Source organism: Solea senegalensis, linkage group LG2 (assembly GCF_019176455.1).
Source record: "Solea senegalensis isolate Sse05_10M linkage group LG2, IFAPA_SoseM_1, whole genome shotgun sequence".
NCBI classification, from domain to species: Eukaryota; Metazoa; Chordata; class Actinopteri; order Pleuronectiformes; family Soleidae; genus Solea; species Solea senegalensis.
In genome coordinates, this window is record NC_058022.1 from 3,316,382 (window position 1) to 3,330,325 (window position 13,944).

The window sequence follows — 13,944 nt, forward strand, 5'->3', positions numbered from 1 at the left end:
TTTTATTGGCTTTAATCTTTAATAGGAGCAGAATCAGAATAAATGAGCTTTAAAAATATACTCACAAGAGAAAAGAGGTGAATGTGGTGTCAGCCGCCGAGAAAGTAACTAAATAAAGCGATGCCTTTATTGTAACCATGACAATGACTTTACTAGTTATGATTGGTTAGGGCACAATTACAGAGCTGCTACAAAAAAAACCTAAAAAATAAACAAGTGTATTATCATTAAATACTGGAGTAAAAATAAAAAAATATATATAACACAACATTGAAAGTCAGTTAAAACAAACAAAGAAGTGAGTGTTAAATAATAGTTTGTGTGAAAACTATGTAAAATGTGCACAAGACTCTCTGTTATCATCATGCACAAACAATCAAATTAAATAATAATATACTGAAATGCTCTATGGCAAGTTTTAGATGTTTCCTTGGACCAGGACCCTAATCTAGGGGGCCCCTATAGGTCATGGGGGGGCCCTTAGCAATGACAAATTCATGCACTCGTCACAATTGTGTAGCAAAAGAATGAAACACTGGTTCATATAACATGTTTAAAATGATGTTGTGATTCATTTACTTAACATACAGTAACACTAAGAATGATAATGTGACAGAAATCATCAGGAGATGTTGAAATGTTTTTTTTCAAAACCAGATAAAGCTAACTTAGCGCTGTAAATCCCAGCTGTGTTACAGAAATGGCGTTCAGTGAATTAGGTCACGTTAACAGTCTCTGAGGAGTAAAAAGTTTGTGAAACGCTGGATTAGATGAAGCACGTGTTTGTCACATTATTATAATTCCAGGTCATTTTTAACCAGGAGTAAAAAAAGAAAGAAGAAAACACACCAACAGAACGAATCAATGAGGCTGTTTTGCTACTTTAAGTAGATTCTTATGCTTTGACTTCTGCAGTGGCCTTTACAAATATTTATCTCATAGCTCTTTACTCCCACACTGAATCAGTCAATAAGTGTTACACACACACACACACACACACACTTTCACTGTTACCGGTGGATCAAAGAATCACAGCGCTATGATTCTCCGCCTCGGCGAGGTCAATATTACAATTCCTCGTCCGTAGGTGAAGAGCTTTGTGTTGGGATTCATTTCAAATCCGGCTCACGCTCCTACAGATGACAATCGGGGTGGATGAAGTGTCTTCCCCCACCGACACCACCCCCAGAGACCCGGGGGTGCGGCGGGGGGGACGTGGGCGCTGGGATTAAACGCCCAAGAGTGCATTAGGACACCGAGTCGGGCTAACGATTGCACACAGGTGTCACCCAGTGTGACGCTCTCAAGTTTGGATACAGCTTAAAGGCTCTGGGCTCTCAGCTTTGAGGCTTTTCTCCCGGTCGATAAGAGAAAACACCCGCTAACAAGCATTAGACATGCGAAAACCCTTCTTTTCAAAGAAATGGGACGCTTAAGTCCACTTATATATTTAACTATCATGTAGAGTGTCAACGTTTCCCTTTGAAGTTTGCCCTCGCGCCGTACGATGAAGACAAGAGCAGATGTGGGACCAGGATTTTAGAGTCAGGATTTTATTTTAGCGTAATGGTAATGGCGGCGGGGGCTGCAATGGCTGCTGCGGAATTAAAGCAAGTGATTTTGAGGCTAAATGAAAACTTTACGTGGCACAGTATGAGCTGCAATCACTTTGTGACGAGTGCAAATTAGCTTTTCATGGGTTGTACCGACATTTTTGAAGTTACTCAAACAACTTAAATGGAATCGGTGAGGTATAATCTGCCAAATATTAGCCTCATGAATGAAACCAAGTGACTGACACGTTTTGACACGCAGTCCAGGCAGCCTGGCCTTCCAGATTATTGCTAATGTAAGCTAACGTCACGATTAGTTCTTGGAATGTAATGGAAGTTGCTATGCTGTTACGTGTTGCTAATGCTAATGTGAGTTTTGTGGCCAAATGTCGATGGTATTCCTGCCAATGTGCGCACGAGCTATAATAACAATGATGTAACAGGTGCCACAGATCGTATTATGTGTCCCCTAGCGTTCTAGCTAGCTCATGGTAGCGGATCATCCCACTACCGTGTGCTAGCTAGACCGTTTACTGTCATTTTGGGCTCTTGATCTTGACCCGTTAACATGATTACATGCACATACACTTTAAAATAGCATAAAAATATGTACACGCATATCTTCCACGTTGTTTTAAGAGCATAGCTGCACGTCACGTCCTGGTAATCCCAGTAAAGAAAGGAAAAATAAATATTCTGGGAACTGCAGTGCAGTGGGTTTATGAATGGATCCCTTCTATATTAAGTGAATTCCACTTTGACTTCCACGTGAACTCGGGCGCGTTTGCCTTTTAAAGTAGGGCCAACCCACTGTCAAGGAAGCAATCTCTGATTTATTTATTTATGTGACACTATTGGAATAAATTATGACATGGACTGTATCTGCCTGTGAGTGCAGGGATTATTTGTACCTGTAAAAAAAAAAAGACTGCAGGGAAAGTTTTGAGATTTTTGACCCATTTTATTCTCCACTTGGTCAAACACAGTAAAGAGAAGTGTAGGGCTTTTATTTTCTTTGAAGGAAGTGACTTTAATGTCGACTTTTTTGGTCAATTTAATTTATTTTTTTCATCCCAACTTCAATCCACTGCCTGATGATCGAATAATGCATTTATCTTTGGAAATGAGTAAAAAGCTGTATATTTTTAACCTTTAACCTCCTTATTTGTGAGCAATGGGGATTGGGTGCCTTGCTCAGGGGACTTGAACCGACAAGTTCCCTTTCCACTTGGCCATGCTGCCCTTCATGTTAACCTCTGTATTTTTAGTACATCACTGTCACTAGTGTGTTAAAAAAAAATAAATTAAATCCAACAAACATCATTTACAACGAGACAATATTTTGTGTTCCCCCAAAGTTAAATTTAACATTAAAATATATAAAAATCCAGTCATAGCCAAAGAAAAAAGTATTAAAATAAAGAAAAATAGGTGAAGGAAAGGAGAGAAAAAACCTATTCTGTCATTAAATCAGGGAGAAAACCTGTCCTCACAAAAAAAAACACTTCAAAATAAAGCAAATATTTTGAATTGCTGTCACTTCAGCTGAGAGTCCGACGACCTGAAGGAAACACAAAGAGCTTCAACAGCAAGTTTTCATCCCAGTATTTGCCGGCGTGTGATAAAGTGAACTGCAGGGCATTTTTTTTATTTATTTTTTTATTATCAGAGTCTGAAATGTCTTCAAAGGCCTGTGGTTACGTAACTGACAAATTCCAATAAATTAGAAATGCAGAACGCGGTGAAGCTGTTTAACTGCGTGGAATGAAACCGGTTTGGGCGTTTGGCTATTTTAAGTCTCTGGCATCCTCGAGGTCGTGTGGAGGTCACGCTCCTCAGACTCGCTGAGCGCTTCTCCTGGTTTTCCCCCGGTTTGACCTGATCCGTGTGCGACGCCTGAATTCATTTAGAAAATATTAACTGGGACTGAAAACTAGCCCTCACTCTGTAAACTCACCAATGTGACTGATGTGAAGAATTCAAGAAATGGCTGGACTTTGAAAAGGATTCAAGTGGATTTTGTTTGGTTCAAAACGCGACACTTTAAACTGTTGCTGCTTGTGAGAGAAACGATTTTAAGTGTTTTATGTCAATAGTCCTCAATATTTTCAAAGCAATCGACTGCCAAATATTTTTGCAGAAGAGGATTAGGACCACATGTGAATTTATTTTAGGAAACGAAATAAAAAAGCCTGGATTTTGACTTTTTCTTCTCTCAGAATTCTGACTTTAATCTGATAACTCCGATATAAATCTGATCATTTTTAATTTAATCTGAGAATTCTGACTTTGTTCTAAACATTCTGACTTTAATCAGACAATTCTTACTTTAATCTAAAGATTTCTTTAATCTGATATTTCTGACTTTTTTCTCAGAATTTCTGACTTTAATCTGATAATTCTTTACTCCAAGAAGTGAGAGTATAATCAGAAATTCTGACTTAAATCTCAACATTCTGACTAATCTGAGAATTCCGACTTAATCTAAGGATTCCTACTTTAATCTCAGCATTCTGACTGTAATATGAGATTTCAGATTTTTTTCTCTCCTCATAAATCTGCCTTTAATCTCATAATTCTGCCTTTAATCTCAGAATTCAGGGTGTTTTATTTTGTTTCCAAACATTTTTTTTACATGTGGCCCTAATCGTCTTCCGTCGTACTTAAACTGATTAAGTTTAGTTAATTTATCACACCAGGTAAGTCAAATACAAATTCATAGTTGTTTATGATGAAGATATTTGAGTTAATTTTTACAGAACTATAATCAAAAACACACCTGTACATTTAACTACACATATTTAATCTCTGACAGGGACACAGGGTTCATTCTTCAGTTTGGGCGTATGAAAGTAAAATCCGCACACGTACCATTTTTGGCGAGGATGACGGCGATGTACTGATGGCTGAAGGTGCCGACGGTCAGCAGCATGGCCGGCCTCTGGGAGGTGACGAAGCTGAAGGCGATGTCCTCTCTGGCCCTGCTGCTGCTCTCTGTGGAGACGCTGGCGGCCTGCGAGCTTCTGTTCTGCATCACCGAGAACGGCTCCTGGAAAGTGTAGGTCACCGAGGACTCTCTGTCAAAGGACACTGACACTTCTGCAAACACCGGAACACAGAGAAGACAAAGAGGTGTCGGTGAAAGAGTGAAGGTGCAGAGATTACAACGGCTTTTCACGAAATGAGATTACACGCAGAGACAGTAACAAGGTCCAAAATCCCAGCAAATATCATCATTTTTCTCAGGCCTTGCATTTAAATTCATATAATGCAGTGTTGCAAAAGCCTCCATCCAAAAATGAGATGAGACTCAATAACCAACTAGTTTTTCGTCGCACACCTGCCGACTGCAGCTTTAATATGAAAGCATTAGATAGAAGCTATAGGATCATGAGTTTCCTCCCTCGGGGTATGTGGGCTCAGCTTCACATAGGAGCGCACGAGGAGCTTAGATGTCCGGGAGCTCGGAGGAGAGCTGCTGCTCCTTAGCGCCAGTTGAGGTTCCTCGGGCGTCTGATTAGGATGCCTCCTGGGCCGCTTCCTTGGGAGATTTTCAGAGCTCCTCCCACTGGGAGACGACCCCAGGTTAGAGCCAGAGCTCACAGAATGGATTATATATCTCATTTGGTCTGTAAAACGCCTCAGGATCCCCCAGCAGGAGCAGGATTGGACGGATAGATGGATGGATGGATGGGTTGGAAGAACCCACCTCTTATCAGTCCTGGGGTCAAAAATGTGGTTTCCCTCCTGGGTGTGGATAAAGTAAAGCTTTGGGTTCATTTTGGCTGCACAAATCTATATATCTCATACTAACTTATGGCCAAAAACTAGCGGAGAGATTTACGTACTTGAGCCGAGCCAGAAACTGTACGTGGAGCAAAGCTGCAGCAGAACGTCGAGCAATATTTCACGTTATCCATTTCTAGACTTCGGTGTGTGTAATTAGTGAAGTTCCCCCGTCAAGGGGTGGATCATAAAAACAGCTGGGGGAAAATACCTAAATTTGACAAAAGCACCGGTAGCAAAATCAAAGCATTTAATTAAACATTGTCAAAATGTATCCAGGAAACAGCAAGCGCCGGTGACAGAGAGGAGCAGCTCCCCAAGGAGAGAACGACAAGGGCGTCACGTACTCACTGCGGTGATTCACATGTGCTGTCGATGCCACTGACACCTCTGTTACCTCAGCAGATGCTGAGAGTTAAAACACACTTTATAACCAGCCTCATCATATGTGTTGCTCTACACACACACACGTTTGCACAGCTATTCTTCTTAGGACACTGCATTGACTTGTATTGATTAGGACAGGGAGGGTTTTTTTTACCTCATGAGGACCAGGTTTTAGTCTCCAATATGCCAGAAGGTCCTAAAGAGGTAACAAATGCAAGTACACACACATACATTCTTGTACAGCGTTCTTAGGAAGGACACTCTGACATAACCTTAGCCATTGCAACTAAATGCTTCAGCCTGAATATAACCCTTTGTGAAACCCAAGCATAAAACCAAGTCTTTACCCTCAAAAAGCCCTTTAAAGATGTGAGGATCAGCCATAATATCCTCACTAAAATAGATTTGAATCTAAATTTGACCTCATAGCCTACTACACACATAGGTTTGAGCAGCTAGTCTTCTTAGGACCTTGCAAGAAAAGAGTTTTGCCTCATTAGGACCAGGTTTTGGTCTCCATGAGGACTACTGTTCCTGACAGGTTCAATATCTATGCCAGAAAAGGTCCAAAAGAGGTAAACACGCACATACACTCTTGTGCAGCCAATCCTAGGAAGGATACTCAGACATAACCTTAGCCATGACAACTAAATGCTTTAGCCTGAATATAACCCTGAGTGAAACCCAAGCATAAAACCAAGTCTTTACTCCCAAAAAGCCCTTTAAAGATGTGAGGATCAGCCATAATTTCCTCACAATAATAGATCAGAGACATGCACACACAGGTTTGTGCATCTAGTCTTCTTAGGACCTTGCATTAGGATAGCCTAAACAAAGCATTATCCCTGACCTTGACCAAAAAGATGAGTTTTTGCCTCATGAGGACCAGGTTTTGGTCTGCATAAGGACTAATGTTCCTCAACAAGGTCCCAAAGAGGTACACATGCACATACATTCTTGTACAGCAATCCTAGGAAGGATACTCAGACATAAGTCTTCTTAGGACCTTGCATTAGGATAGCCTAAATAAAGCGTTATCCCTCACCTTAACCAAAAAGAAAAAAGTTTTTGCCTCATGAGGTCCAGATTTTGGCCTCCATGAGGACTAATGTTCCCCAACATCTGTGCCAGAAAAGGTCCCAAAGAGGTACACATGTACATACATGCTTACACACAGCAATCCTCAGAAGGATATAACCTTAGAAGACATAAGACATAACCTCAGCCATCACAAAGTGAAACCCAAGCCTAAAACCAGGTCTTTCCTGGGGACGTATATTAACCACACCATGAGGAGCCGGACACAACTTGTACAAACTAAATGTACAAAATGACCCCGCGGCGCGATAGACGCGAAGGGTGGCGCCAAGTGATGTGGAAAATCGAGTCCGGCGTGAAAGCAGCATTAGCACCTTAACTTGTTCCTCGATGAGGTTCTGCCTCATTAGGACCAGAAATGAGACCAAGTGGTCCTGAGGTGCACACACACACACACACACCTGTTCATATACTGCTTGTATATTTCATCTTTAAATTCAAGTGTGTATTTTCTTTAGGGGGCGACTGGAAGGTAGAAGGAATGATAATCACAGCAAGCGTGCGCACAAAGACACCATTAGACCACTGCGGCACATTCACAATGATGGCACCTCAGCAGAAGGTGCCATCGCATCCACTGAAGCAGATAATCTCCAGACTAGTGCTGCTCAGCTGTGAAGCCTTTCATCGCTGGGTGGCCTGTTTTAACCCAAGTGTCTGCCTTGTACAGTAAATAAATAAAAGTTATGTTTCTGTCTCTGTCGACAGCCCACACATATCATGCTTCTCCAGCATCACATCCACCCGAGGAGCAGAACAAACAAAGAGGTAAACCTACATAAAACATGGACACGCGGAACACATAAAGTGAAATATGTATAAAACTGACACGGGAGTGATAAAAAAACTTGTTCCCAGGCAGCTTTTTCTCTTTGTTTTCATGATGCAACACATGCTGCTGCCAGAAGCTTTGATAATGAACCACAAACACAATCACACTAATGAGAAATATTCACCTAACAACCTTACAACCATCAAACAAGTGGCATCACACACAGAGACGGACACTTTGAAGCCTTGAGTTAGTATTTTGGCCAGCACCAAACCAGAATTCTGAATTTAATCTGAGAATTCTGACTTTAATCTGATGATTCTGACTTTAATTTGATAATTCTGAATTTTGATCCAAGAAGTCTGACTGTAATCTGAGAATTCTGACTTTAATCTGAGAATTGCCTTTTTTTTCTCAGAATTCAGACTTTTTTCCTCCAGAATTTCTGACTTTAATCTGATAATTCCGACTTTAATCTGAGAATTCTGACTGTAATCTGAGAATTCTCAATATAATCTGAGACATTCTGATTTAAATCTTAACATTCTGACTGTAATCTGAGAATTCTGACTTTAATTTAAGATTTCTGACTTTGATCTACAATTTCTGGCTTAAATCTCATAATTCTGTCTTTTTTTCCCCAGAATTTCTGACTTTAATCTGATAATTCTGACTTTAATCTAAGATTTCTGACTTTAATCTAAGATTTCTGACTTTAATCTGATAATTCTGATTTTGGTTTGAAGAATACTGAATTTAATCTGAGAATTCTGATTTTAATCTGATGATTCTGGCTTTAATCTGATAATTCTGTTTTTTTTCCCCCAGAATTTCTGACTTTAATCTGATAATTCTGACTTTAATCTAAGATTTCTGACTTTAATCTGATAATTATGACTTTGGTCTGAAGAATACTGACTTTAATCTGATAATTCTTACTTTAATTTAATTGTTGTTCCCAGGCAGCCTTTTTCTCTTTGTTTTCATAATGCAACAGAAGCTTTGATAATGAACCACAAACACAATCACACTAATGACAAATATTCACCTAACAACTGCATCTTAATCCCTTACAACCATCAAACAAGTGGCATCACACACAGAGTCTTGAGTTAGTATTTTGGCCAGGACCAAACCACGAGTAGCCACATTTGGAAGAACGTGTCCACCTACACCTGCGACCATGTATTTATTAGATGCTACCCGCTGTCAATCACCGAGTGTCCATGCCCCCAAAAACAGGCCATGCTTTATTATCACTTTGAGTCTAAATGGGACTATAATTTTACAAAATGGATGACATGCTGTATTGAAGAAGACCTAAAACTAGTGATTGAGCCCATAAAACTCCCGAGGAAAATGCTTGCTGGCATTATAAATCAAACGAGAAGTCATCTTTATCATACACTGTAGCCCCTTTCAGACGAGTCCCGACTTTATCCAGAGTTTGCCACTGACAGAGAGTGTGATGAACGCGATGGGAGAGAGTCTGAGGCATCCAGGTAAAAGGTGGCCCCGGGGTCAAGAACGCAAGAAGCGGAACACTTCCTCCACCTTTCATGATCTGTGGCTTCCTCAGATGTTCCGCTGAAATCATCCAGAGTAAGCAGATTTATACACAAATGGAGCTCTCTTTTTTTTTGCAAACCTGGTTTCAGGCGCTTCTGCATTGGCTGCACTTCCCGGACATAAGGCTACGTCCACATTACTCTAATTTCATTTAAAAACACTTCAGTTCTGTTGTGGATAGATGTTGCTGGCCACTTCAAAAACACTGCTGGCTCCTCCAAATGGCTAACAATCCGAAAACAGAAAAAAACTACAGGGGAAAGATCTGAAAATCTTGGGTAAAATGTCAAAAATGTTGATCAGTGTTTACCGAACCCTGTAAATGTTGACGTTCTCCAATGTCTTGTTTTGACATGAATGTATGATTTCTTTGTTGTTATGAAGCAAAGACACCAGGAAATCTTCACACTTAAGAAGCTGAAAACACCTTAATGGTCATGTGATATATGGTTTATGTGGACGCAAATCTTTTTTTTTTCCCCTTTATTGAAAATGCCACTCACAACTGAAAACACGGCAGCGTAAATGTGGCCTTAAGTCCATTTTTTATTAACAGTCTACACCTGAAACCCCGGACCAGACTCTTCAGCTCTGCGACGACATCTAACCGTGATGAGATCCAAGCTGCGATAAAGCAGAAATATCCTCACAGAAGAGTGGACGATGCCTTGATATTAAACAGTAAACACTGCGGCGTGGTCGGCCGTCTCTTATCGTACCTTTCCTTCGTCTGTGAGGTCATTTGTTCAGCTTACTGCTCTTCCTGTTTCCGCCGCTGGTGTCTGTGTCTTCTGCCTCTCTCATTCTGCAGGAGATAATTTGGTCTAATGCATTTTAAATGTTCTCAAACGTCTGGCTCCGGGACAAGTATTAATTGTCTCTTGCGATGCTTGCATTTTTATTTGTGTGCTGTAATGGAATACCCTCAACGCTGATCGATTTTTGTTTTTTGTTTGTTTGCTATAATCAAAATCAATCTATTACACGTTAGCACACAAAGCGTGCAGTTTTTTCTGTGTGTGTGTGTGTGTGTGTGGGGAAACGAGCAAAACCAGGACTGACCTTGGTTACAGGTGGTTCCTCCGTACGCCGACTGGGAGCAGTCGCAGACGTAGCCGTTGCTCTTCTCGACGCAGCGCCCTCGGTTGTGGCAGAGGCTGCTGGAGCCGCTGCAGTAGCCGGGGCAGCCCGAGCTCACCCCCGGCGTCATCCTGGCCCTCTCCTCCAGGTCAAAGCTCACGCCGTTGACCGTCAGGGTCCTGATGCAGCCGAGGAAGCCTCTCTGCTGGGACGCCGTTCCCCCTGGGGAGAGATCCGCGGCCTTTTAGTCACATCTAATACCTGCTGGCTGCGCTAAACTCTGCCTATAATGAGTTTATAATCACGGTTGATGGGAATTTACGGCGGGCATTTACTTAATCCCCGGGCACACGAAAGCACATCATGACTAAATATGCAACGTAACGGACCAGACAGGTTTTCCGGAAGCACGGCGACACGTGCAGCGGCGGGGAAGTAGTCTTAGTTTACGACAGCGTGATCGGTTTCCTAAGAGACTTTGGATTGAAACGGTATCACGTTGTTATGGCTGTAATTTATCTGGAAAAGAAAATAAAGCAGGCGGGTAGAGTCTATTCCCCCCGTCGATCCCCCGAGGCTGACGAATGATACTTGTTAAATCCTGCATTGTTTCATACGGAGTGACGCTTGTGCCCGTGTGTACTGCGGGGATTTATAATTCCCTCCATTTGACACCTGGCAAGTGTTTGCTATATTTTCCCACTGTAAAAAATAAGCAGGATTCCAGACAAGACCAACATTACCGCTGGTATTATCGCGCTTGAGGGTCTCTCGGTGTGAGGGCGCCATTAACCCACGCTTATGTTTATGGGTTTGCGGGACACGGAGGTCATTTTTCACACACTAAAAATAGCCACTTTCTGTGTGAGCGTGTGTGGGAGGGACGGTGATATTAATGCCACTAACTGACGCTTTCTTGCTGCGTCATCTATGCTAACTTTAGCTGATACATGCTAACTGAAAACCCCATGCTCAGGATTGCTATCAGGAAGACTCACAGAGTGATTATAGTGTATTTAAATGGAAACATCAGGTAGCTGTGGTAGAATGAGAGTGCACTTAAAGGCTATGATACACTCTAGAAGCGCTGTATTTAAAGCAAGAGTCTGTAATTTGTACGGCTTTTAGCTAGCGAGTTAGCGATTTAGCTAATTAGCCAATTTAGATTTTTTTGTGTGTGTTTTGACATGAGGGCTGGCGTCAGGTGTGTCATGTCATTCGGCGGCTTTTTCAGATTTAACATTAATTTCAATTTACCCTTCAACAATGACTCACGTTGTATTGTCCTTCACAACGTGTTGTGTCCCATTAATTTTCTGTCCAACATTGTGCGTTGGAACTAACTGTAATGTCAACATTAATAAATAATATATATATAATTAATAAAACATTAATGTCAACACACACCAAATTAAATTTTCTGACAGATTTCCCTGCAGATTTAATTCCATTGTAGTCGTTCTAACACAGCTTGGCTCAGATCGACTCTTTTTTTTCTTTTCCATCAGTGATAGTACCAGGTGTTTTTGTTTTTTAGTACCTGCTCTGACAGACTGCCGGCCACTGATTGGTCAGAGAGTGACGTCACTGGCGTGGTAACAATGCCGAACTGCAGATCCGTTAAAAAGACTTGAAAATCCCTGAAAACGTGCGTTAATCTCCAACATTTAGCAAAGGAAATGTCTCAAATCTCAATATTTAACAGTGTAGTCCGGTGTATTTCGTGACAGCACTGCCGAAAGCCGTCACAGGTGCTTTGATGACCCCGCCCACGTTGAGCAGGTAGTATAGTAATATCCGATCCAGTGGTTTTGACCAGTATGGAACTGATACCAATACCGAGTATTGTATTGCCTCGTGTCTAATTCTTGTCACCAATTTTTAATGCATTTTAAGGATTATTAACATAAACTAATCATTCGCTGACCAGGTTATTATCAGTGTACGACTGACAGGAAAAAGTGCTTTTCATTTTTGCCAAATTCCCACTTATTATTTAATAAAAACCATCAAAATGGCAGCGATTGCCTCCATAATCAACACAATCACATGTTCCTATTAACTTTGTTTTATATGAGAATAAATGTGTCCTTTCACAAACTGACGGCGTCTCATGAAAGTTTAATTTTCACCTAATGATGTTTTTCTGCGATCCAAAAGGATCATTGCTTCTCGTTGTCACTCAGCTTCTGGGATAAATTATTTCTTAAAACTAAACGGTCCATTAAGAGCGTAAACGGAAGCCTAAAATAGACTTAAACATGACTTCATTTTTTTTTGGGTTCTCTTTTATCTCTGCGTCTTCCGCAGGGCTATTGTATTATTAAGGAGAGACATTAAAATGTCACGGGGGGGAAAAAAGGCAGCAGGAGGAATGTGACACTATAGGCAGCGAGCGGCCACACGCCTCGGCCAGAGCAATAATGAAAAAACAATAAAATAAATGAGTTCTTCATAAGATAGGTTTGTAAATCCTAAAAGTCTATATTAACGCAATCGTCACAGGACGTTTAAAGAGTTATTGTCAGCCGTAATCATCTCTTCTCCCCACACTGAACCTTTGAAGTGTGACTCCGCTGAAAGGAGACGGAGGACGAGTGCTATTAGGAAGCTTCGGCCCACGAATCAGCCAACTGGGTTACTTTATCCTGGCTGTTGTGTGAACACAGGGGGAGATCGAGACGCGCGGGAGGAAAACGAGGGGGGATATTTATACTTAACAGCTGAAGCCTCGCGTTGGCCTCACCTCTATTATCTCTTTCTTTCAGTGTACTACAAAGAGATAATATGAGGGCCACTGTGGAGAGAAGAGATGATTATAATAACTATAATGGACTTGTGAAATGGGTGTATTATTATTATAATATTATATTATTAAAGTTATTAAAGCTAGCAAAATCTCCTTGGCCTTCTTATTTAAGCTCCACCCCCAAAACACAGGAAGTCTTTGTTTGTCGGTGAATTTTGGCTCTACTTTTTTTATAGCACCATGGATTGTTTGCTATAATCTGTCAATCATCTGTGCTACTGGCACAGTGTTTGCAGGTGAGGAGGTCAGTGATTGAGGACTACAAATTATTTGATTGAAAAGTGGTTTAGAAGCAGTTTATGGACCTTAGCTTGAAGCTAACCGACAGAAAAATGTTCACCAACAACGGCCGAGGCGTTAAGTGGATAAAACTACGACGAAATCTACTGAGACTTCCGCCAACGGATGTTAGGTCGGATCAAAACTGGGAAGAGAACCAATCTCTTAGCGAGGTACGTAGGTTGGGAGGACACGCTAGGAAGAAAGAGAAGAGACGACATACTGTAACGGTCGAATACAACGTACAATGTTACGTAAGACAAAAAACCCTTTGTAAACCACGTGGAGACAAAATCAGTCATCCAAAAATCCGCGCAAAGCTTCAGTAAAGACACACGCACGCAACTTCGCTAACTTTAAAACGCTGCTAATTTTGGATTTTAAATGAAAACACCAATTGACGTGAAGTGTCAATGAAACGAACATGTATCAAAGAGAAAAACTGTATTTGACTTGATCGTTAAGACAAATAAAAATGCTTGATAATAACAATAATGATAATAATAATGAGATTAATAAGAATAATAAAAATTATTTAGATAGGATGATGATAGAGAAACGTTCTAATAATACAAACACACCCAAAAATGTGATTCTATTTAGTTTAGATT

General features: G+C 40.9%; 1 protein-coding gene across 1 annotated transcript in view; it reads right to left on the reverse strand.

Moving 5' to 3' along the window:
• Positions 1-13,944, reverse strand: part of cntnap5a (contactin associated protein family member 5a) — a 120,635-nt gene that overhangs the window by 14,636 nt on the left and 92,055 nt on the right. The window contains exons 18-19 of the mRNA XM_044015514.1: positions 10,228-10,467; positions 4,425-4,652 (exon numbers count right to left, since the gene is read on the reverse strand). Of these exons, the coding sequence (XP_043871449.1) occupies positions 4,425-4,652; positions 10,228-10,467 (468 nt within the window). The remainder of the gene's footprint in view (positions 1-4,424; positions 4,653-10,227; positions 10,468-13,944) is intronic.